Source organism: Chenopodium album, chromosome 22 (genome assembly GCF_948465745.1).
Source record: "Chenopodium album chromosome 22, dcCheAlbu1.1, whole genome shotgun sequence".
Lineage (NCBI taxonomy): Eukaryota > Viridiplantae > Streptophyta > Magnoliopsida > Caryophyllales > Amaranthaceae > Chenopodium > Chenopodium album.
Window position 1 is genome coordinate 13,473,332 of NC_137855.1, and position 25,169 is coordinate 13,498,500.

Genomic DNA, 25,169 nt, shown 5'->3' on the forward strand with positions numbered 1-25,169 from the left:
TTTTAGTTCAAATTTTCCACTAAATTTGAATTTATAGGTTTAAAAAACTCCTTGTAAAATTATCAAAAAAAAAAACCACATTTTTAAAACAAATAGTCCAATTACAACACACGAATCCCGTACTTATCCATTATCCAATTTAACTTGGTCCTAAAAATACAAAAAACAGTACAAAAACACATCAATTCGCCTAAAAACACCTCATAACATATCTAAATTTAAATACTAGTACAACACATTAGTCCCGTGCTTATCCATTATCCAATTTAACTTAATCTTAAAAATACTTTAATTGTTCAAAAACAAATCAATTCGCCTACAAACACCTCACAAGTTCACAACCTATCTAAATTTAATCAATCCCACATTTTTTTTTTAACATCCCATCATTATCCGTTAATTTCCATCTCAAAAAAAAAAAAAATGCAAAACTCCAATCATGTTCCCTAACCTTAAACACAAACACAAATAAATTTTATTTTTTATTTTTTATTTTTATTTATTTATATTTTCCAAAATTAGTTTCTCAATCCACAAAAAATAATTTCTTCCTAAAAACGTGTCAACACCGCTTTAACCGCGCTCTCCTCCCCTTCTCTCTCGCCGACTTTTTTCGCCCTCCGCCCATCACTCCTTTCTCACTCTTATCTTCTCCTTCTTCTTCCCCCTTTTTTTCAATTTCCCCCAAACTCCCCCCAATATAAACCCTAACTTCCCCATTTCACCTCAGATTATCGAATTTCATTTCGATTCTTCATCGTTTTGAATGTTCAATTCGTAATATTTTGTTGGTTGTGATTAATTTTTCTGGGGTGGAGAGAGGAAGAAGAGGATTGAATTCGGCGGCGAATGTCGGTGGAGAGGTCGTTTGAAGCTTGGGAAGAGGTGCAGCGACACGGCCAAGACTTGGCTGATAAGCTAGCACAAGGTTTTACTGGGTTGATTCAATCGCATATTGCGCCGCCTTCATTTGCGTGGCCTAATCCTCCCAGTACTAAGCTCTTCGATGTCGAATTCGAGTTTCCTACCCAGAATTTTGTGCCCAGGGATTTTGGGCTTGCAATTGATAATTCTGGGATTACTGGGATTTTTGATATTGGGAATAGGATAGGGCAAGCTGGGGCTGATTTTGGGGCTTGTGTTAATGGGTTGGTTCAGCAGTTTTTTTGATCGATTCCCGTGCCATTTATTCATAATGATAGTGATAAGGGTATGGTGAAGCTTCATCATGCTGTTAATGGTGGGGAGAGGAGTGATATGAGTATATTGGTTAGGGAGGAATTGGGTTCATTGGCAGAACAATGGGGGGATTTAAGGTTTTCTGAGAAATCCGAAGCCGGTGTTGATGGAGTTGCTGATGAAGAGCTTTCGGGGTTTAACCTTAAAATTGCCGGTCTTTTCGGTAAATCTCAGGTATACTACACTGTCTATGATATAGTATTGTTTTTGTTTACCTATAGTTTTAATTTGATGGTGTGGAACGAAGTTCATTTTAGCTTAATTTTTTCATTGATATAATACTTGTACTACTTGTAGTTAAATTGTTTTTAATGTCAAATTTATGATGATATTGCTCTGCTGGTTCGGGGGTAGGGTACAGTACTAAAGGTAGCTCTTGAGGTGACCTGTATAGGCTCAGTGTAGCAGCTTTGCGAAATGTTTGCTTTGCTTGCCCAAGCATTCTGATATAATTCTTTGTTCTAAAGTGATTGGTTTAAGGTTTAGATGGTAGAGAATCAGATTTCTGACTTCAGAGTGATATAAATCACTATTTTTTTTTCTCATGTGGCATTTTGATGTAGTAGGCTATGCGGCTGTTATATTGCTTTTTCATATCTTATATTGGTATAGTGATGAGTTTGTTTTTGCTTTTCCTTGATAATTTTACCTTTTTCTATTAGTCAAATTCTTACACTTATCAATTGTTTGCCGACATTTAAAATAAAGAACAACAGGTATTATCCTACCAATCCTTTCAACATAAAAATTTGTCGATTTACCATTGCCTATAGCTTGGGTTTCTGTGAATGTTTTGGACCTGGACCATCTTTAGGAAGATATCCAGTTTGTTGTTTTAGGCCCCATTCTGTTGAAAATGTTATTATTTATTTAGAAAGAATGTTTTTATTTAGTTAAGATAAGTTTGATAATTTCAGACCAAATAAGTTTAAAGAAAATAAATTCAGTCAAAATAAGTTTTGCTGCAATAAATATAAGTTTTGCCACAATTTATATAAGTTTTGACACACTTACAAATAAGTTGTGCTACAATGATTTCGTATAAGCACACATGATACGTAGAAGGTAGATATGTTGCTCTGTCTTGGTTCTTGACCTTGTCTCTGAAACATCTTATTATTTGTGTACACAGGGGACTGTAAATGTGACATCTGCTTATGACAGTAGAACCCGCGATGTTCAAAGCTCTGTTGTTGCACGTGGTGATCTATGGAGACTTGAGGCATCAAGTGGTAGCTCTACGTCAGGAACTCAGAATTCGTCTTTGTTTCTAGTCCAGCTTGGACCTCTTCTCTTTATTCGTGATACAACACTTCTTTTGCCAGTTCATCTATCAAAGCAACACTTGCTTTGGTATGGTTATGATAGGAAGGTGCGTTCTGATCTTTGTCTGTGTCTTACTTATAAAACATAGTTGATAAGGTGAATATGAATACATTATTTCTATGAAACTACCCTGTCATAATAATCTATAAATCACAATTGGGTTTTCTTTGCTCACTTCAAAAAGCAATCTTGTATGTCGCATGGTGATCCTAATCTCTCTGCTTCATGAGGTTTGGTAATGTGCCTCAGTGCTCCAAAACAAGCTATTTAACCTGATTTTGATCCATTTCTTCAGTTCATCTCTATTTCCTACTTTGATTCAGAATGTTTAATTAATTAAAAGTGGATGAAATATATTCTTAAATGATTTATAAGCATTCTTGCAAAACTTTTGATGCATCTCTCTCTAACCCACTTTTAAAGCCTTGACTTGAGGTCTTTTTGAGCTTTTGAAATCATGGTTCAACTTTATTAATTCTAATCAACTATGGATTTCTTACACTATTAATAGACTACAGGTGCAAGTTGCCTTCTGCTTGAAAAAAGAGGGGGGGGGGGGTGTTCATACATATGCAGCCTAAAACTTGTATTAGAAAGAAAAGGTGTTTAATTGACCCTTCAACCACCAATTTACCTAGATATGTATGATTATAGGTTTTCTCTGTAACAAGTTTCTTTTAGTTTTCCAGATGGATTTTAATTGCCTATTTGTTGCATTTGTTTTTAGAATGGTTTGCACTCCCTATGTCCAGCAGTATGGACTAAGCACAGAAGGTGGCTTTTGATGTCAATGATCTGTCTCAATCCTTTGGCTTGTGTAAGTTCAACTCTTCTGGCATAAATTCGAAGGCATTTCATATGAGATATTGAGATGTTACATTTGTTTTATTTTGAAGGGTTTTAATTCCTTCAAGCTGTAGTTAATCTACCTTGTTAAGTTGTTATTTTACTTTGAAGCATCTGTTATTTCTCCTGTAAGGCAGCACATGGTTAAAGAAGAGGTTTCTTTTTATGTCAAGAGTAAGGAAGAGAGGACTGAGTATTGTATGAAAAATAATGGAATGCAGTAGTTTTTGTACTGCGATTGTTTTTAGTGATTGCCCTTGCTAGCTTAACAGGATTCACAGGCTCCGTGTTACTTTGTTATTCATTTTTGTATTCAAGTGTTTTGAAAATTGCAGCTCAATTAGCATGAAAGGTAAAACCAATGATACTTGAAGATATTATTATAAGCAGTAATGTATTCTAGTTAGTTTAGTGATATGGTGCAACAGAATGCGTACATAACACCACTAGTTGTCATTTTAGTTAGAGATGCTTTTTTAAATTGAGCAATGATCACATTCAAAGAACTTAGGTGAAAAAATTGAAGTGGTAGTAGATTTTTTGTACTGAACAAATCACTTGTCTCTGAATATAACAACAAGTTTGCATCATCTCTTCATGACCTTTTGCTGATTAACAGTAGTTAAAATTGCTGGTTATTTATTTTATAAAATTAATATATTTCTCCTCATTTTATTAATATCATGAGATTGGACCTGGAAACTATGAACCAATGCCTAAAGTTGAGCGAAATGGTTTTTCTCTATAATTTTTTTAGTTTGCACAAAACATTGTGTATGAACCAACAGTATACTGTATACTCTATATGGTTAAAGGTATTTGGTGATAACAATCCGTGCTTAATTTTGTACTTGTAAGATGACTTAGATATATGGTTTATTACTGGAGTGCCATCAAGATATCTTATTCTATGGTTTATTACTTAATTCATTTGTTGTAATGAAGCTTATCTTGTCTTCTCGGAAAATTTTGTTATTAGGATTCCTTTTGTTACAGTCCCTGCTATTGGATGAATTCTGTACATGAAGGATGGTTAATGTGTTATGTAATGCTGTTTGTTTTAAATAGTCTCTAAAATTTTCCTTTATGTGCTTTGCCTTGCAGTCATTCATGGATCTACAGTTTCCAAACGGGCAGCTTACTTATGTAGCAGGGGAGGGACTAACCACTAGTGCATTTCTTCCTATTTGTGGGGGTTTGCTTCAAGCTCAGGGTCAATACCCTGGTGAAATGAGGTTCAGTTTCTCTTGCAAGGTTGGTTAGAGGCTTGTTCAACATTATTTTGCTTTTTCCCCATTTATTTTTTAAATATCCTGTTCTCTTCAGCTGGTTTCTAATTTATTTTATTGGTGTTTGCAGAATAAATGGGGAACACAAATTACTCCAATGATACAGTTGCCTGATAGATCATTTACACTTGGTTTTGCACAAGACTTGGCTTGGAAGCGTTCCGGTCTCTTGGTGAGGCCAACCATTCAATTTAAGTAAGTATGAACTTCCTTGTATCCTTACACTTTCCCTCGTGTTTTCATTATTTTCAGATCCTGTCTGGATTCCAGTGAAATCTGATTATGGTTTTCATGCTGTACTACCTCTATCCTAGGATTATAGCTTCATGTACCGAGGCTTGGTTTGTCGATGTAGTGCTGCTTAGGGTGGATTTAAAACAAGATAGAATGCTTCACTTTTCCGATAATCTGATAGTGGATTAATTTTTTGTTTATGGGCTTAAACCTAATAGGAGTGGTAAACAAGTGCCTTGGATAGCTCAAACATGCAAAGGGAAGTAGTTTCTGATTATGAAAGTTTGTATTATTTATAATTCTATTAAGAATTTAAGATGTAAGAGTAGTTTACTGGTATTAATTTTAGACATGAGGATTTCCTGATTAAGAGTTTCTTTTAAACTTTAGATATTTGAAAATTGAAGAGGTTATTAGTTGTATCCTGTTGCTGTGGCAGTTTCCTTATCACAATGGCTACTGGATAGCGTCATATCAGATTTTAGACATGAAGATTGGCACTGTTGTATTTTTTCACTTCTACAGCTTTAGGGTTCAAATCATGGGATTTCTCATTATATCTACTAAAATACCTCTTATTTTTATTTGTTAGTCTATGTCCTACATTTGGTGGAAGTGATCCTGGTGTACGGGCAGAACTTGTTCATTCAGTCAAGGATAAGTTGAATCTCATTTATGGGTGTTCGTACTCAACATATTCGTCTGCGTTTGCATCTGTATCTGTAAGTTGCACAATGACCTTTGTTGCTTTATCTATTTAATTCTTGCCTTTTGCTGCATAGCTTTCATTTTAATGCTCTTTTTCCTTGGTCGCATTTTGAAATTCAGCTTGAGACCCTTTAAATATCTGTATCCTTGTAGTTTTGGTGATGGTACCGAGTGCACATGGATTTTCTAGTATATTTTTGTGAATGCATAAACTGGTTAAATGACTATATGAGATTGATAGGTATAAGTGTAATTTTGTACTAGGTTCTGCAACTGTCCTAAGATGATCTTTTCATATTTCATGAAGTATGTGGCTATCATTGCTTCATTTAGTTTTTCCCTAATTTCATCTTCAGCTATTAGGCTCATATGCTACTGAACAAGGCATCTATCGTCATGTACCCTTGATGACATGACATGACATGACATGGCATGAGTATGGGCATGGGCATAAATCCCTTTCTGACCTTTCATTCTGCGCATAAATGGCATAAATCCCTTTCTGACCTTTCATGGGCATAAATGGCAAGATAGGGAGAGATTGCCTTTTACATGTATATGGTTCAGTTATTTCAGTCCTGGGGTGTTTACATTGAAAACCCTAGATCTGAAATTCTGAATCTACGTCAACATGTGAAATGTTAGACCTTCATCACAAGCTTTAGGAGAGGTAGTCCCTATGAATAACTATGATGAACTAACTCGCTATCAGCGATAGCCATGATGAATTTAACTTGTTTTGCTGTTTTCTGAATTGATTTTAAATTTTCGGAACTTATATGAACTAATTTATTTGAAACTTTTTTAAAAGGTGAAAATAATACACTGTTAGTATGTGAATATTTGAACATTAAACCTTCTCTGATTATATTTGTATGAAATTGTTTTTATTACAATTATACTACCAATTATACATTCATTATTTCATATTGTAAGTTATGGGTTTTCCCAAGATCTAGCTATAGGTGAAGTTTTGCATGGAATGTGGAAGTTTACATTTTAAATTTATTTACAAATGTAAATTCAGATTAAGATGACTTGTGGCTGGACACATTACTCTCTCTCTAATGCAGTCTTGTAAAATCGTCTATTTTTGCTCATATATTTACACTTTTTTCTGCTGCAAAATTTCAGCTTGGTAGGTCTAAGTGGAACGGGAATGTTGGAAGCACTGGGATTGTCCTGAAAGCTGAGACTCCTCTCTCAAATGTTGGCAGACCTGCGTTCTCTGTACAACTGAACAGTGGCATCGAGTTTTAGCCCCTCCATGCCACATCATGTATTAACTTGAACTGTATATAGTACCACACTTGTAACATACCTCACAGCCACCTGTAAATATCGACATTTCCGTAAATACTGGTACATTGGTACCTTGTATCATCTAAGGATCCATATTATGTCTGGATTCTGAAATTTTGCGGAACTGTCTCTTCTCATACTTGGAAATGTTTGCAATAATGAATGTTCGAGCAGCTTTCAAAGTATGAAATTGGTTCACTCCTCTTGCAATCGTTATGCTAGTATGTGTAGTTGTAGAGTAGTGTTTAATCAATTAATCATATATTCATAGGTTTTATTGCATTTTACAAAGTACAAGTCCAACAACTTTTCTTCACCAAATACTAGTAACATAAACATCTAGTGCTTTGACTGCCTACCTTTATTACAAGCTACTAGTTGACAAGTTGTTTTTGCTTCCACAATTGCCATCTACTTATAAGATGAAGGCTAGAAGTGACAAGTTTTGTCAAATAAGAATATAGACAGCATTTGACTTATTTGAGGCACATAAGTTTAGATAAGTTCATACAAAATAAGTTTCTTATTTTTGACAATTGTAAATATTTCTTATTATTGACAATTGTAAATGTAGACACTTTGACTTTTTTGAGATTAAATAATTTGAAATAAGTTTCACCTGATATATTTTTATTAAATCTAAAAAAAAAAAGTGAAAGAAGTTCAATTGAAATTAATCTTGAGTTTTGATTTGGGGATTTTTACCCCGCCACGTGGCCCAATGAGAGTGTGACATGTGTCACCCTAAAAGGAGTCCAAATGGACTCACCTGGATTTGACACGTGGCATACAGATACTCATCAGGGAATGACGACTTTCAGGGCCTAATTCCCAAGAAAGCCGTAAAGCGGCGCAGCCCACCAAATCTAGGTCAGAATGACCTAGGTAAGGGCACATTTACCAATGACCCTATAAATAGGGAGATTTACCCTATTTTGGGGACACATTTATTTATTACATCACAATCAATTCTCTTACAACAGAGAAAACAACTGATCTCAGGACTCGAGAAAATCTACTTTTACTTTTCGCTTTTTACTCCGAACACATACTAACTTGATCGTCGGAGGCAGAACTCCGAACAACCGAAGCTTCCATTTGTTTGCAGGTACAGCCAGCGAGGACCCAATCTTGGTGACGTAACTTTCTCGCAGGACACATAAAAATCCCCAAAACATTTGGCACCGTCTGTGGGGAGAGTACCTCTAAGATGGTTTCTCAAGAGACTGTAACTCCTCCTGAGGACAAACGTCCAGAAGCAAAGGTCCACTCGGCCCATGATACAGATTCCCATCCAGAGGTCGAAGTATTTACGACCAAAGATGGATCTCTTAAAACCAGACGCATCCGTTCCAAGGATAACAGGGAACGGGGCGTTGATCAGGCGGGTCCGAGTAAGTCAACCGGCCAGCCCCAGGCGGCAGGACAGACTGCTCACATCACCCGAGAAGAGTTCATGAAATTCATGACGAGCTTTAAGGGGAAGATGAAGGACCTGATCTCCAAGAAAATGGCTGGACCCAACAAGGGTCAGTCGGCAAAGAGGCCCTCCCACTCTGAGAAGGCTAAGTCCGTGAAAGACAGGCAGCCCACTCCACATCCCAATATAAAGGAAGGGGGCAGGCCTTTTATCGATTAGTCCAAGTTCCGCTTCCCGGACCAGGGAAAGAGGAAGCCCATCCGGTATACTGAGCCGGATGGCAGCAAGAAGACTTACTCTGATGCTCGACTTATCATTGAGCAAAAGAGAAACAAGCAGCTTTCTGACTCGGTTTCAACGTCGACTATGCCAGACAGCTTCAGGAATACCTCGATGAGGTATTCCCAATCTATACAGGAGAACCTGTCAGGCAGCCCGTCCGTCCATACAGGTCCTCAGATGATAGGCTCGGTCCTGTATGTGCCCCATCAACCATACAGGCTGTTCGCCCAATCATATCAGCAACCTGCCCTCTTCGGGGGTCAGGCGGCATATCAAGTCTAACCACTGGACTGGCAGCTCCGTCTGTTAAAACTTGGTGAACAACCTTCTGCGTTCTCCAAGGAAATAACTGAGGCGGCACAGTCGGCCAAGGTTAAGAATGTCTTGGTTGGAGTCTATGACGGCACCACCAACCCTGATGGCCTACACCAACCTTATGTATTTACAGGGGTTGGATGATGCTGCATGGTGTAGATGCTTCCCAGCTACACTAAAGGGCATTGCCCAACAGTGGTTCGGCAACCTGCCGCCTGGGTGCATAAACAATTTCAGGACACTTACGTTCTTGTTTGCCTCTAACTTCTCCATGAATATACCCGCGAAAAAGATAAGTCTTGACTTGGGCGCGGTACAACAGGGAGACAGGGAAGGGCTCCGTTCTTATATCAGGTGGTTCAATCTGGTGAGAATCCAGATCCAAGGACTATCTGACGATGTTGCATATACAGACTTCTTCAAGGGTCTAAAAGACGGGTCAACTTTTAGGTTTGACCTCGTCCGGAAGAGAATCGCCACTCTTCAAGAGGCGCTGATGGAGGCGGAAGCTTATATACAAGCGACCGAACTCCGCTCCACCAGCAAGCAGTCGGACTCAAAGAAGTCCGACAAATAAAAAGGGAGTCGGCAAGATCAGCCGGCTCAAAAAGCTGAAGAGAGAAAGAAAATAAAAGAAGTTTGGGCGGCGGAGGACTCTGATCAGCCGTCCAAAAATAAAAAGAAAGAGTTTAAACCGTATGTCCCCAAGTACGAGTTTAACAAGGACTGCTACTCCATCCTCATGGAGATAAAAGACCGGGTGACTATTGAGAAGCCTGCAGCTATGAAGGGTCCGGCAAAAAACCGGAACAAAAACAAGTACTGCCATTTCCATGAGGATATTGGCCATGACACCAACGACTGCTATAGCCTACAGCGGTTGCTGGACAGATTGGCTGATAAAGGGGTGCTGAAGTCCACAATGCAAATAATGATTTGACATATTCCGAGTCGACTACTAGGTTGAGTATATGTCTTTTTAAACACACGAGTGTGTGAGTTGGGAGGGCATTGTTCACATTTAAAGGGTTGGTTGGGGAGCCATCAAGTACATCTTTTACTCGCCACATAAATGAGAGTTGAATGTGTGAGCACTAGTCTTGAATTCTATATGCTCTTGTGGTTTGCTCTACTTGACAATTGTTAGGGAAGATTGGTAATTGAATGGATTTGAGTTATTGACTTTAATATATTTATCGGAATTGCCTTGAATCATATTTATTGGTTTGAATGTATTTGGGGTGAAATATTGATTTATTTATTCATTGCTTTGCTTAGGGACAAGCAAAGGTTTAGCTTGGGGGAGTTTGATGACTCTATTTTATATGTATTTTTATTCCCCGTCCCGTGGTCATAATTATGCTTATTTGAGCTCTGCGGAGCTATTTTTATTACTAATATACGTTTTCTAGTGTTTTTGTAGAGTTGGTATTATTTTGCAGGAATTTGCAGAATTATGACAATTCCCGAGGTTATTAGCCACTACAAAGATATTAGAGTCATACGTGAGGAGGTTCAATATTCCAAGTTACTAACACAGACCAACCAAGGAAGAAGAATTGGGCTAAAGTTAGAGGCCCAATCACGTTCACGCTAAAGATCTAGGTCGCGAGTTTACTCCAACCAACTGGGCCCGATCGGATGAAGAGTACTACTAGCCCTGCAGGGCCCTAGGGTAAAACTAACTCTTCTGATAATAAATTGTAGGGTACAACTCAAGATAAGATCGGAGATGTGCAGTCTTGCTATCAAACTTCCATTCCCTAATAGACATTTAAAGAGTAAGTTGGATAAGCAATTTGGTAAGTTTCTGGAGATTGTCAAAAATTTGCAGGTAACAATTCCTTTCACAGAATTAATTACTCAAGTTCCAGCATATTCTAAATTTATAAAAGAAATTTTGACTAGAAAAAGATCTATTAGTGAGGTAAAGACAGTTGCTTTTACTGCAGAATGTAGTGGTATATTACAAAATAAATCTCCACCTAAACTAAAAGATCTGGGTAGTTTTTCTATTCCTTGTCATATTGGTAATGTGATAATTGATAAAGCTTTATGTGATTTGGGTGCTAGTGTACGTGTTTTTCCATTATCTGTGAACTCTAAATTAATTATGGGTAAATTAAAAGCTACCAATATTACTCTACAAATGGCCGATCGTTCTGTTAAATACCCTTTAGGTGTTTTAGAGGATATTCTTTTTAGAGTAGGTAAATTTTATATACGTGTTGATTTTGTTATTGTTGATATTGAGAAAGATTTACAAATTCCAATTATTTTCTTACATTATGTGTAGGGGATGATAATATTACTTTTAATCTAGAGGAAAAATGAGCAAGTTGCGAAAATCGAGCCCGTAGTGAAAGTCCAACCCGATCGGGTGGCATTTGCTCAATCAAGCAAAAATACGAAGAAAATCAAGGCCAAAAAGGAATCTCGTGCAACGAGTATCAAGAAACCACCTGATCGTACCTTGGAGACGGGCTCGGTCGGGCTAAGCTCGCCCGGTCGGGCGCGAGAGCGCGTCAGCAAATATGGCCAACTTCAAAACGCCATAACTTTTGCGTTTCTTAACGAAACTTTGCGTGTGACCAATCGTTGGAAATCTCTTCAAGTCTACTTTACAATGAAATTAGAACCATTGAATTATCATTTGCATAAAAAAAGTTATGAGCAAAATAGTGAACCTGACTTGTTTTTGCCTCTCTTCCTACTAACACTTTGTTCCTTTCTTGCTCAAAATTGTACTAAGGTGATGCATTGCAATGCTTGGGATGGTGGTGGTTACGAGTTTGATGATGTGGGGTAGTCACTTGGGTTACTAAATTCCCTTTAAGCCAAAGGGAACATTGTCTGATTTAGCTTGGGGGGGATTTCTTGTACATATATAGGCACTCTTTCTTTCCCTTCTCTTTTTATTTTCTTTGGTGTGCTTAGTTTAGTTTTATTGCTTTCTTAGTCTAGTTTTTATTTCTTTATTAGTCTAGATTTTATTGTTTTTCTAGGTTAGATTTATTGCTTTCAAAAAATAAAAAAAATTCAAAAATACGTTCCAATGAATTATGAATCATGCTTCCCTGTGCCCCTTGATTAAAGTTTTTGGAATTGTTTTGATTCTTGGTTATTGATGATAAATATTGTGGATTAGTTGATCATGATTGTATGTTTGATTGCCTTGAAACCTAAATATGCGTCAATTTTGCCAAACTACTTGTGAATATAGTGCTTGACTAGTTGATTGTTGAGGAATGTGTGTTAGTTCCTGGTATGTCAATGAAGTTGAGTATTGGTTTTTAACTTTGAGTAATGTTTGTATGACTCATTATTATGCACATTGAGGAGGACGAAGGCATTTGTTCTTTTAGGTAGCCTTCGGATGATATTAGATACATTTGTTCCCTTCTTGCTACCCATGTTGTTTCCTTAATCTTTTATTGTTTATTTAGCCACATTACAAGCTTAATTTTGCCCCATTGGTTACTAGTCCCAAGCTTAGCTTGGGGGAGCTATTAGTTAGTGAGGTGAGGGAGTTATAGTGTGCACATAATTTGCACAATTTGGGTGGATATGATAAGTTATTTGCTCTTGTATGTTAATTGGAAAAAAATGAAAATTGTTGTTCAAAGTTGAAAAAATTCCAATGTGAGATAAAAAGAAAAAAAGGAGCAAAAGAAAAAAATTGTTTCAATATTCAAGTATTCTAACTGAAGGTTACTCAAAAAAAAAAAAAAAAAAAAAGAGTTCAAATTTTGTTTGTTCACTCAAGTTCCATAATATCATATTTGTATGAGTGATTTATTGTAAGTGTTGAAAATATTGTTAATATTGGATTGGTTGTTTGGTGAATTTTTGTAGAGTTGAGTTGGAGATTTATGGTCATTATTTATTTTTGACCTTGGTTTTATTTGTTAGGATTTGGCTCCCTTAAGCATGGCTTTACTCTCACTTTTTCCCAAATTTATCCTACCCTTTACCCAAGCTTTACATTACAAGCTTTGAAGACCTTCCGACCTTTGTTCATAGAGTTGTATGAATGTGAAATTAGTTGTTTATCAATGCAAAGAATGATTTGACATATTCCGAGTTGACTACTAGGTTGAGTGTATGTCTTTTTAAACACACGAGTGTGTGAGTTGGGAGGGCATTGTTCACATTTAAAGGGTTGGTTGGGGAGCGATCGAGTACATCTTTTACTCGCCACATAAATGAGAGTTGAGTGTGTGAGCACTAGTCTTGAATTCTATATGCTCTTGTGGTTTGCTCTACTTGACAATTGTTAGGGAAGATTGGTAATTGAATGGATTTGAGTGATTGACTTTAATATATTTATCGGAATTGCGTTGAATCGTATTTATTGGTTTGAATGTATTTGGTGTGAAATATTGATTTATTTATTCATTGCTTTGCTTAGGGACAAGCAAAGGTTTAGCTTGGGGGAGTTTGATGAGTCTATTTTATATGTATTTTTACTCCCCGTCCCGTGGTCATAATTGTGCTTATTTGAGCTCTGCGGAGCTATTTTTATTACTAATATACGTTTTCTAGTGTTTTTGTAGAGTTGGTATTATTTTGCAGGAATTTGCAGAATTATGACAATTCCCGAGGTTATTAGCCACTAAAAAAATATTAGAGTCATACGTGAGGAGGTTCAACATTCCAAGTTACTAACACAGACCAACCAAGGAAGAAGAATTGGGCTAAAGTTAGAGGCCCAATCACGTTCACGTTAAAGATCTAGGCCGCGAGTTTACTCCAAGCAACTTGGCCCGATCGCATGATGAGTACTACGGCTACAAATTTTTACCTACACCTTAGTGTAGGTAGAACTCCCTACACCCCTTCCCCACTGCATCATCCTATACCTCTCCCCACTACATCTCCCCACACCCTTCCCCCTCCCATCCCAAATTATAGCAGCTATCACCATTCACCGCATCTTACCTCCGAATTATACAGTATACAGTATCCGTCTTTATTAACTCTAGAGAAATCCATTTTCAGCGATCTCACCGCCATTATCTCCTTCCCCAACGACATTATAATTCTCGCCTCGTTTGTGTAACCGCCGTTTTATAAAATCCAGTTAAATCACAAGACTAATCACTTAAAAACACTCGATTCCGATAAGGAATCTCGGATCATTGAAATTAAATTTAATGGCAGTAGCAGTTGTGCTTCTGGGCAACAATTGTAGTAGTCATGGTTATGGTGGTGGTAGATGTATCTTCCATTATATGGAGTAGCGGCGGGAAATATATAGGAGTTGATATTCTATCCCATCACCACCACCATGGATCGTTTGTCATGGAGGAACGACGGCTTGAGTTAATTTGGGATGGCGTAGCGGGCTAGAAAATCGAACAGGGGAAATTGTTGGTAAACATTTATAATTGAACATATAATATTTTTAAAATGAACATTTTTTAATGGTTGTAAATAAACAATTTTTTTTATTGATTGTAAATGAACATTTATTATTTTATAACTGAACATTTAATTATGGAGCATTAAAATTAACCTATTGCGGATAACATGTCACAATTTAATTATTTGATCAATAAATCAAACAATTTTTTAAGGATATTATTGAAAAATAAGTAGTACATATCTAAAAGTCAATAACATAAAGAATTTAAGATATGTCAATTATAAAAATATTTAAAACTATATGTGCAAATGAATATATAGAAATATGAATATGTATTATTTTAATGTTCATTTGTATATGCGCAAATGTTCATTATTACAATATAAATGTATAGAAAAAAATAACTACTTCATGATATAATAGGTGTTTTAGTATCAAAATGAGCATTTAAGTATATGTATATGTTCATTTAAAATTATGCATTTACTTGTTCAATATGAAATGATCATGAATCATAATGAAAATGGACAATTATCAATATGAAAATGAACATTTACATATAATAAAATTTATTAATTTTTTGAAAAGTTAGTAAGCATATATGTGTACTATGGAAGGATGGAGTTTTAATATGTTACTGATGATTTTATATAGAGTATAAGTATATCTCTACTAGTCTACTTTACCCATTTTACTCTAGGGATTTAAGATATACAAGCATAACTTATTGTGATCATTGTGAACTGTTTATATGATCATGGTAGTAGAGAATACTTTTTTTATGTTATTATATTGTTCATGAACATTTAATGATATGGTCATAAACATATAGTTAAAGAGATGATATAGTGTTGAGAATTTAATGAATTACTAGTACTGATATGATAATGAACATGTTCTCTTTTTTTTTATTTTTTTTTTTTGACGAGGATATTGAACATGTTCATTCTACTATAGTTTGCACAACAAAAAAAAATAATCTGTTTTCACATTTTTATAATAATATCTAGCAAACAATACTACTATTGTATGAAATACGACATACAAAATATATAACTTGTTTATACATCAAATATGTTAAAACAATATTCTATTTAAAGAAAAAAGAAATTGCTTATATTTTAACTCATTTATCAACCTTCTCGCTGCCCTTCATTTTTTTTCAATACATTTCATTCAAAAAGCATTACTTGAGGCGTGTATTCCATTTGCAGCTTCCTGATTTGATTTTCCTGTATATCCAAAAAACCAATATATATTATAAAGATAAATGGTTTATTATTGGAAAAAAAATAAGTGTCTAAATTTTAATAATATAAAAGTGATAAAATATGGCATAGAACATTCAATAACATATAAATGAACATAAAGAGGTATGATTATGTACAATTATATACTTATATTATTTTTCTTCATTTTACAAATCCATTTTTGATTTGGGTATTGGATACACACACTCAACAAGTCCATAGTAAATACCTTATATAAGGGTTGTCTACAAGTACGCAATGTTATGGTTTTGCAAATATTAGTACTCCCTCCGTCCCATATTATAGTTCATGTTTTCCTATTTTGGAGACCTAAAATGATGTTCCTGTTTTTATTTTTGGATAGTATGTAAAAATCATTATACCCTCGTTTTTTATAACTTTATTCATTGAACTTCCTAATTCACTCTTAAATTATCCACTTGCCTTGTACTTTTTTCCACTTTTTCTCTCTAACTTTTGTCTATAATTGTATTTTTCACTTTTTCTCCTTAAATTATTCACCTGTCTTGTACTTTTGTCTAGCTTTTTCCACTTTTAATATACTTCATCCACCTTTTCCTCCCATTTCTTAAATAGTGTGAAAAAATACAAACAGGAACTATATATTGGGACGGAGGGAGTACATATGTTCAAAATAAACATATTATTAGGAATAAATGAACATTACGTTTTTTTAATATGAACATTTGAATGATTATTTGACAATCAATTTTAAATTATTAAACATTCATTAATCTCATTTTTGAATCAACAATAAGTATATGAACATTATTCATTTTATGAATGATCATATGTTATTTTTTACAAATTAAATTCAAAACGAAAATGAACATTCATTAGAAAAAAAATTTCCCACAATAAACTAAATTTACATTTCAATCCCAACGAGTTTTGATCAAATTATCCAGAAAATTATTACAAGTAAAATATGTTTCTAATTTTTTGTGTCGAACACTTTCATAATTTAATAACTCACCACAAATTAATTTAACACAAAATAGAGTATATCATACATAATTTAACTATAATAATAGGAAACCACAATAATTTGATATACACCATAATTTGATGGCTAGAGTTTTCTGGTGAAATGGCAAAATTCAACAAAAAAATCAATGAGATAGAGAGTGTGATACCGTGTATACCTTACGATGAATTTTTGTTTGAATGACGACGATCTAAATTGTTATTCAACAATCAAATTGGGAAAAAAAAAATAGGATAATCCAAATAGTCATCGAACAATCATATCAAATTACTTCAAACCTTCACTTTCATTCAACAACAATTCACAAAATAAGAAATCAAATTGAAAAACAAGAGAGAATTTGGTACCTTAGCTTAATAACAATCTTGCATAGACAATGAAGATCTGGTGAAGGACAAAATGAATATAGGCAATTTCTAAGAGTAATATAGAGCACTTTTATTTTTTGAAGAGAGAGAATGTGGGGAAATAGCAAGGAAACTGATATGCGAGCGCCGAGCAGTATGAAGCGTGTTGTTTTGAGTGGGGGTGTAGGTAGAGTTCCCTACTCTAGGGTTCTAGGGTGTAGGGATAGATAATTCGTACTACAGCTGGACGCGCCTTTATCCTTAGGCCTTACTCCAGCTGTTCAACTTAATGTCGGTTTCCGACATTTATTGACCTTATTCCAATTCACGCAACTATGAAGTATATTTGAGGACTAAGTTTAGCTTAGAAGGTTAGCTGATTATTGTACTGCTTTAGTCTTAGTTTTACATTTTCCGTAACTTGTCTTTAGTTAAAGATTTTCTTGATTAAACTTTTAGAAACTAGTTTTAGTTTTATTTGATTTTAGTTTGTTACAATTTTACGGAACTATTTCCTTGGTTTTCATTCTTTTATGCTTTAGTTTAGTTTCCATTAGTTTATTTCTTTTTAGTTTTCATTCTTTTAAGTCTTTAATATTTTGCTTTATTATTAATTATTATTTTTTTGTTTTAGTTTTATTATTATTGTTTTAATTATGTTTAATTTAATTGCTTTGATTAGTTTAGTTTTAATTATGCACGAGTAGTTTATTTCTAGGGTTCTTGAGGATCCATGAACAATATGAAGGGATGATTTATTGTTATTGATTGTTAATATTTTGGGTTAATTTCCTATTGATTGTTATAATGCTATGCAATTACATTTGCGCAGGTTTAATTGTATGAGTTACTTTGATTCGAGATTCGACAGATGAGAGTTGATATTAAGGCTTAGTTTCAATAGACAGGTTAATTTATAAATGGTTAAATCAAGATTCGAGAGATGCGATTTAATATCGCTAAGTTAATTCTGTGATTATAATATGTAGCGAAAGCCCTTTAAAATCTGGTTAATTTATGCATTGATAATTGGTTGTTATGTTTATCCCGGAATATTATTTATTGGTGAACATATGACCCTAGGTCTTTTTATTATTGCTTATTTCCCTTAGTTTAATTATTATTGTAGTATATTTCTCACAAAAATACTCGTTTCTTGATAATTTAGATTATAATAATTTATTAGGAATAAAAGAACATTATTTCCCTGTGCATTCGACCCTACTTCCCTATCTATTATAGTTAGTGGTTTTAGGAATTACTTTTGATTAGGTGATACGACTTTAGCCTGTCATTGATTGAGTTTCTCCTACTAACCAACCACTAATCTCTTCATTGTTATTTGCACCATCCATAATTATCATTTATATAGGTCAAATTGTAGGTAATTGCAATCTAAAGTCTAAAATACAGCATGCACGTCAGAAAAGCACTAACCATCATGTAAGTACTATGTATTTATGCTATATCAAGTTATAGACAAGACCAGGAAGAAGACTGATATAAATGCAAACATGAAGAAGACTGAAGTCTTCACAAGACAAAATAAGAAACGTGACATTGCAGACATTCCCATGTAACAACCACCTCCTCCTTATACTCATCTTGAATTATATACCCTAACATATTCTTATTTATACATTTCAATCTAACACCTTCTTTACGCACCAACTTGTAAACAATTAACACTTCCTTGTCATCCCTCATATAGCAATTAACGTATGATCTATTTTAAAACTTACTTGAGGATAGTGATCTAATATTATCCTGTGATTGTTAAAGTTGGTTTGTAAGCTGTAATTGATGGTTAGAAAAACTCTAGGAAATGAAACCTGTGTATATTTCTAAGCTAGTGATGCAACTGCTATGAATACAAGTAAATTTTGGTCATACCTCCTTAGTGTTTGATTCTTATAAAATTATGTATCAGATGGAAGCACTACAATGTAGTATTTCCCTTTTGATGCTATTTTGACTAAAGAACATTCAGGCAACTATCACTAAAGAATAAGTAACAATTAACATATGATCTATTTAAAAAAACGGTTTAAAATAGATCACTACACTATCGTTAAAGGCAACTATATTACTTAAAACTGGCTTTGCATGTCTCTAACTACTGTAAACCTATTTAATTTTCAGTCAACATAAATCACGTACAACTGGTTACAATAATACGAATTAATACCTAAATGCCTAATTTAATTTTCCAAACAAACAATTGCAATTGCATAATCGCTTAATTCACATTATCAAATTCTAAAATCAATTGCATATATATCGCATAATACCTTGAGCTTGCATTACATGTTGATTATCCTCCTGAACTTCATTCTCATCCTTAGCTTCAATAATAGCTTGTTCTACATCTTCAAAAGCTTCATCTTCTTGTTCAAGTTCGAATTGAATGGGATTATGATACAAGTTTTATATATTTGACAAATCAAACAATGATCAATTAATTTGCACAATTGAATCAAAATCAAATAGATGATTAGTAATTTTTATAATTCTTACCTTCATAGTTGCTTTCAATTTGAGCTTCTCGTTCAGATCGAAATTGATGACGTTAATATCGAAGTTTTCTATAGTGTCCTATATATTTCGATTTAGATCAATTTCAATTAATTGTTTATAAGAATTAGCAATTTTGCAGAAATTGATTGATTATGGAGAAATTATGAACCCTAGAATTGATTAGAAGGAGAGAGAGAAAAAATTCGAGCTCTGATGATGAAGTTGTTAATGGCGTCAATGATGAAGTTGTAGGAGAAAGAAATTATGAACCCTAGAATTGATCCATGCTTGCTAAGTGGATGAAAGACTACATAACTGTTCTAGAGAATGAAAATTCACCTCCTCCCGGTGAAATAAGTTGCCGGAAATTTTCATTTATGGCACGTGTTGCACCTAACACCATAGTTGGTGGTGTTTTGGCTACTACGCAAAGTTTAGGGTGCTCGGTGCACCTAAGCCATACCTCAGGGTGTTGCAGCCAATTTTACATTTTTTCTTTCGTTTGGGGTTTTACGAGTTTAGGGGTTAGTGGGCTGGGCTGTGAAGATTTCGGCATGTTTTGCTTGGGGTGGTTTTGGCACGTGAGACTTTTGGTCTAGTTTATTGTAGACCAGGTCCACCCAAGATTTTTTAGTAGACTTGTAGTGATGAAATCCAAAGCCGAGATAGATACATTAAATCCTCTTAACTATGAAAATTCATATCATAATAAGCTAGAGTTGGGATTTTCCACTATTCATGTCATCATTGACTTAATTTTTTTTACCAATATATAATATATAAATATGATTATATAATATGTTATTGGATTTTTCATAATGTCTACTTTTATAAATTTATTTTTTCATAATTTTTATTAACCTCTAATTAAAAATACTAATGATCAAAGTTGTATCTCGACAGATGTGCAAATCCAACTCTAGCTTATAAAAAAAACAGATTGAGTACCATTGTGCAGTCAGTGTTATGACTAATGAGGCCTTCACGTCAATTCAACAAACTTTAGTTTGCTATCATTATAACCTACTACGTATTACTAATCAATTCTATAGTATTTGACATGACTAAATTTGATGTTTGGTTACTTGTACATGTTTTGTACTTGCACACTTGAGCGAGGCTGCAGTTTTCAGAATGGCTTTGGCAGCGGAATGAAGAGTCCAAGGAGGGAATCTTTCGTTGTATCCATTGAAGTTCAAACCAAAAATTCGATTGGAGACAATTTCAATATGTTTTACTAATCCAAAATGAATGTTGACTTTTGAGCTTCATACCTATGCTTATACCACCATACTGAAAATGAATGTTGACTTTTGAGCTGCATACCTATGCTTATTATACCTGAAAATGACCTGAACAAATGAACATCCTAATTTTTCAAAGTTTCAAACCACCTAAATTTTTCAAACCCTCGATTTTCAAACAAACAAGAGCAAAGGTTCAAACACTTAGTGCTTCAAACCTAACAAATAGTCCAAAATAAAACACAGTCTAAGTTTGGTACCTAATTATCAATTACAAACCAAGAGTGTACTTAACAAATTACAAACCAAGTTTCAAAACACAAGTTCAAATATTCTAGTTCTCAAATAAGATTAGAGGATGCAATAGGGCTTTCAATTGGATGAAGATCGGGTGATGTACAGTGGCGGATCCAGGATTTTGTGGGTGCTAGGTCACCGACTCACCGTCACCAATCGATCGCATACAAATCAATAATTAATGTATATATATTCTAAAAGCTAATAAAAAATTCATTCCAAATTTGTATACATACGGTGTACAGTAATAATTTACTGGACATCAGAGGACACTTTTATCAAATTTTAGGTCACTTTAAAAAAATTTTGGGTTACTTTTATTAATAAAGAATAAATACTTTGCAACTTATATTTATGCCAAGGTAACATTTAATCATATTAGGGTCATTTTTACTCATTTTAGGGTAACTTTATAACAGATGTATAATATTTTATTGTACATTCGATTTATTTAAAAGTTTGTCAAAATATCTTGTGGAAGAGGAGGAGGATTTGTGGCAGATAATTGACAAATCACCAGTAAAATTACAAAAAAGATTTAGAAAGAATGTAAGATTTGAGGGATGAAGGTAATAAATTAAAAAATAAATTTCAATAAGTTACCTAGTGAGAATAAAAAAGGAAAAAAAAAAAAGAAGTAACAAAGAAAGCAAAAGATAATGGAAACGCTGTTGGTGGGCTTTGATCAGTGACCTCAATATAGAGGAATGAGGCTTTAACCACTAGACTAATGAGCGCTTATGATTATTTAATGCAATGTTTAATATTTAATGGCCCTTTTTTTTTTTTTTTTTTTTTTCCTTCTCCTGGGTCAAGTGACCCACCGTGCATAAGGGTGGCTCCGCCACTGGTGATGTATGTGGCGTATCATTCTTGTTCTCCACCTCAAGCTTCATAATTGATCCACAAAGCATTTCCAATTGAGGATCCATAGAGTCTACAAAACACCAAAAAAAAAAAAACAAAAAACAAGTTACTGCCAATTGAGGACATTACTTCCTGCCAACAGTCACAAGTCACAAGAGCAATTATAAATCCCTGAATCCTAATAGTGTACAATGTGTGCACTCTTAAATTGTAAAGAAATATGGCAGGGATGGAAATGTCCAAACTAGTTCCTAAGGTAAAGCAAGTCAAACATATACCTCAGCAACTGCATAACAGTAAAGTTTCCCAACATTACATCAACAATTAAGAAAACTAGTAGGGACTGGGGAGTAATAAAACAGGAAAATAAACTAATCAAATGCTGATTAGGGCTTTACAGTCTCAGTCAAAAGTTCAAAACCAAGCAAATATAATTCAATTCCAGGATTTTAAGGGGAAAAATAGTAACCAAGAACCAGCAGACAAGTTCATTGACCCAATATGTATTTCAGTATTTGCAAGGATGTATGATAAGTTCAAAGCTAAACTTCCCAAGGAGTCTTTCATGTAAGTCAGCAAAGGAACTATTTCACTAATCACCATTTAAATATTTAAGCTACCCAATTTCTACATAGGTTAAGAAACATACTACTCCTTAGTAGGTTCTAAGTTATAATAATACAATACCATCAACTCATCAAGCATAGAAACTTGGAGAAGAAAGAGGATTGAGTCCTCAAATTGGCTTTGAATTAGAGGGCACTGAACAACTTTAATACTCCATATTCACAATTCCATTAAGCTCCTTGCCTCCTTACAAATTATTGAAATTAACAATAAACCTTTAAGATATCTTCCTTTACCTGTCAACCACTTTGATGTCCGACATGTCACTCTTACAACTAACTGAAAAGCCTTCGATAAACTAACCCGATTATTGCAATGCCGCATAATGGCCTTTTTACAACACCCTTTCCTCACTTTCAATTAGCTAACAGCAGCTACTTTCCTTCCACTTCACAAATCCATACAATTCCATCTCTTCAACCCATAAAGGGAAGAAAAACACACGAAGTTACATCCACTGCCCAAATAAGCCTTGATTCTTCTGTTTAATATGGACAGAAGTACCAGGTATGGGAGATGAAATGGTCCTCCTCCGAATCTTTGCCATGTACTTATACAATTTACTATTATTGATCCAGCTCTATGTAATTTACAATATAATGGATTTTCCCTAAAGAGAGGGGGTGCAAGTCTACTTATGGGGAATATTCTAGAAACCCTTGAATCCTTGGATAGGGATAATCTCAGCAAAATACAGTGATAAAGCAAAATCCCTGAATCCTAATAATGTACAGTCTGTGCACACTCTTGCATTGATAAAGAATATGGCAAGGATAAAGAGTGTCCAAACTAGTTCCTAAAGTACAGCAAGTAAAACTTATAACTCAGCAATTCAGCATACCAGTAAAGATTCCCAACATTACATAAGCAATTACCCATCACTATCAGCAATTTATTAAGCTACCATTTTCGGAACAAACATAGCTTACATTTCCATTTGCATCCATCTACATTATACACAGCATGTTTTATAAATAAAGATCATTGAACAACCAAAAAAGGGGTGAATGCATGATCAACTCATTCCAATTACATCAAAAAAAAAGTTGTGTTAGATGATTTTTATTAAACACTAAATATATCAAGACATAAATTTCTCAACACAAGAAATTATAACATACCTCCTTCGGCTCTAGGATCAGTTCCACGTTGCCAAACATAAGTCATCCCATCCCAAGCAGTACTAGCCAACAACCCTTCGTCAAAAAAACTCATATCGATCCCGCCTGGGGAATCAGTATGAAGATCATACTTCTCAATTAAAGCATCCTCCACCGTAAAATCCCACATACAAACCGTGTAATCTAAAGAAAAACTCATAACCATGTTCCGGCGATGTGGCGAAAACTTAACCTTCATTACAGCATACTCATGACCAGAAAGAACAGCAATGGGAGTCCTAATACTCCTCACATCCCAAACCCGAACCATATTATCCACCGCCCCGGTAGCCAGCAAATAATCATCATACATATTCCAATCACAAGACAAAATCTCATGTTCATTACCAAGTATGGTCATAGTAGAGCGCGGGTTTCGAACATCCCAACACCGAACCGTGTAATCCCCGGAAGCCGAGGCGAAAACATTGTCAAGCAGGGGATTCCAAGCAACAGAATAAACACAATAATCATGTCCCTTGAAGGTGCGCACACGGGTGGGGTTATCAACAGTCCAAAGATTAATTGTATGATCGAAAGAACCGGAGATGAAGGAATTACTGCGTTTTGGGCTCCAATCGACGGAATAAGCTTCATCGCTGTGTCGAACGAAAGAGCGACAAGGGTTTTGTTGAGGGGGAAGAGAGGTGTCGTACAGTTTGAGGGAGCCGTCGGCAAAGGCGGCGACGAGGAGGTTGTTGTCGGATTTGGACCAGGAGACGTCGTTGATGCCCTCGGCGGTATCGAAGAAGGTGAGCTCGGAGATGGGGGTGGGAGATGATGGGGTGGGGGAGAGGTCGAGGATGTGGAGGCAGCCATTGCCGTTCTTGCCGAAGTTTTTGGTGGTGGCGACGGCTAAGCGGTGTTCGTAGAAGGGGCTGAATTTGACGGAGCAGCCCTGGAAGGCGGTTTTGAACACCGGCATGATTGGAGTTGATTTGCTCTGGTGATTGTGTAGGGTTTGTCTACTAGGTTGGTGGGTGGATTATGAATTTATGATGGTCGTTTCTCAACAAATGATGTAGATTAGGGTTGTACAATTGTGGGGGAAATAACCTAAATTAGCCCATTTTAATTAGTGTTATATTATTGTCAAGCCCAACATCCAATATACATTAAACCCTAACCTTAGGGTGTCCTTATTCTATCAAGTCAATTCGTGAAGCAAGTCAAGCCCTACATCTTGTAAGGAATTAAGCCTGAAACGTTTCAACACTTGTTAAAAACTAATTTAAGAATATAATATGTTAAAACAACAATTATGTATCGCTCATTACCTCAAAGAACATAATACTTAAATTCAAATAACATAATAGCTAAATTTAAAGAATATAAGGGCTAAATTCAAAGAATATCGGCGCTAAAACAAATACTTCCTCCGTTTCTTATTAGTTGATGCGTTTCATTTTGGCGCGTATATTAAGAAAGAAAGCAAGAGATGTGCAAAATACCAAAATACCCTCTCATTCACTCTCTGACATTACCCCCCACCACAGGTACAACAACCACAACAGAGGTAACC

The 25,169-nt window shown here is 35.0% G+C and overlaps 1 protein-coding gene and 1 pseudogene across 1 annotated transcript; one reads left to right on the forward strand and one right to left on the reverse strand.

Annotated features, from left to right (window-relative positions):
* The first annotated feature begins 563 nt into the window (after positions 1–563).
* LOC145604916 (uncharacterized) lies at positions 564–7,134 on the forward strand (annotated as a pseudogene).
* A 14,414-nt stretch (positions 7,135–21,548) lies between these two features.
* On the reverse strand, positions 21,549–24,644 carry LOC145604873 (peroxisome biogenesis protein 7-like). Its single transcript, XM_081660857.1, has 2 exons — positions 23,609–24,644; positions 21,549–21,930 (listed from the first exon to the last, which is right to left on the reverse strand). Exons 1-2 carry the CDS (start codon positions 24,570–24,572, stop codon positions 21,761–21,763), a joined length of 1,134 nt encoding a protein of 377 aa, XP_081516983.1. The 5' UTR covers positions 24,573–24,644; the 3' UTR covers positions 21,549–21,760.
* Positions 24,645–25,169: the final 525 nt, after the last annotated feature.

Coding starts and splice junctions, on each gene's coding strand:
- LOC145604873 (XM_081660857.1), bottom strand. CDS start 24,572: ATGCCGGTGTTCAAAACCGCCTTCCAGGGCTGCTCCGTCAAATTCAGC. Junction 21,931..23,608: donor TGATCCTAGAGCCGAAGGAG/GTATGTTATAAT, acceptor GGTGTTTTGTAG/ACTCTATGGATCCTCAATTG.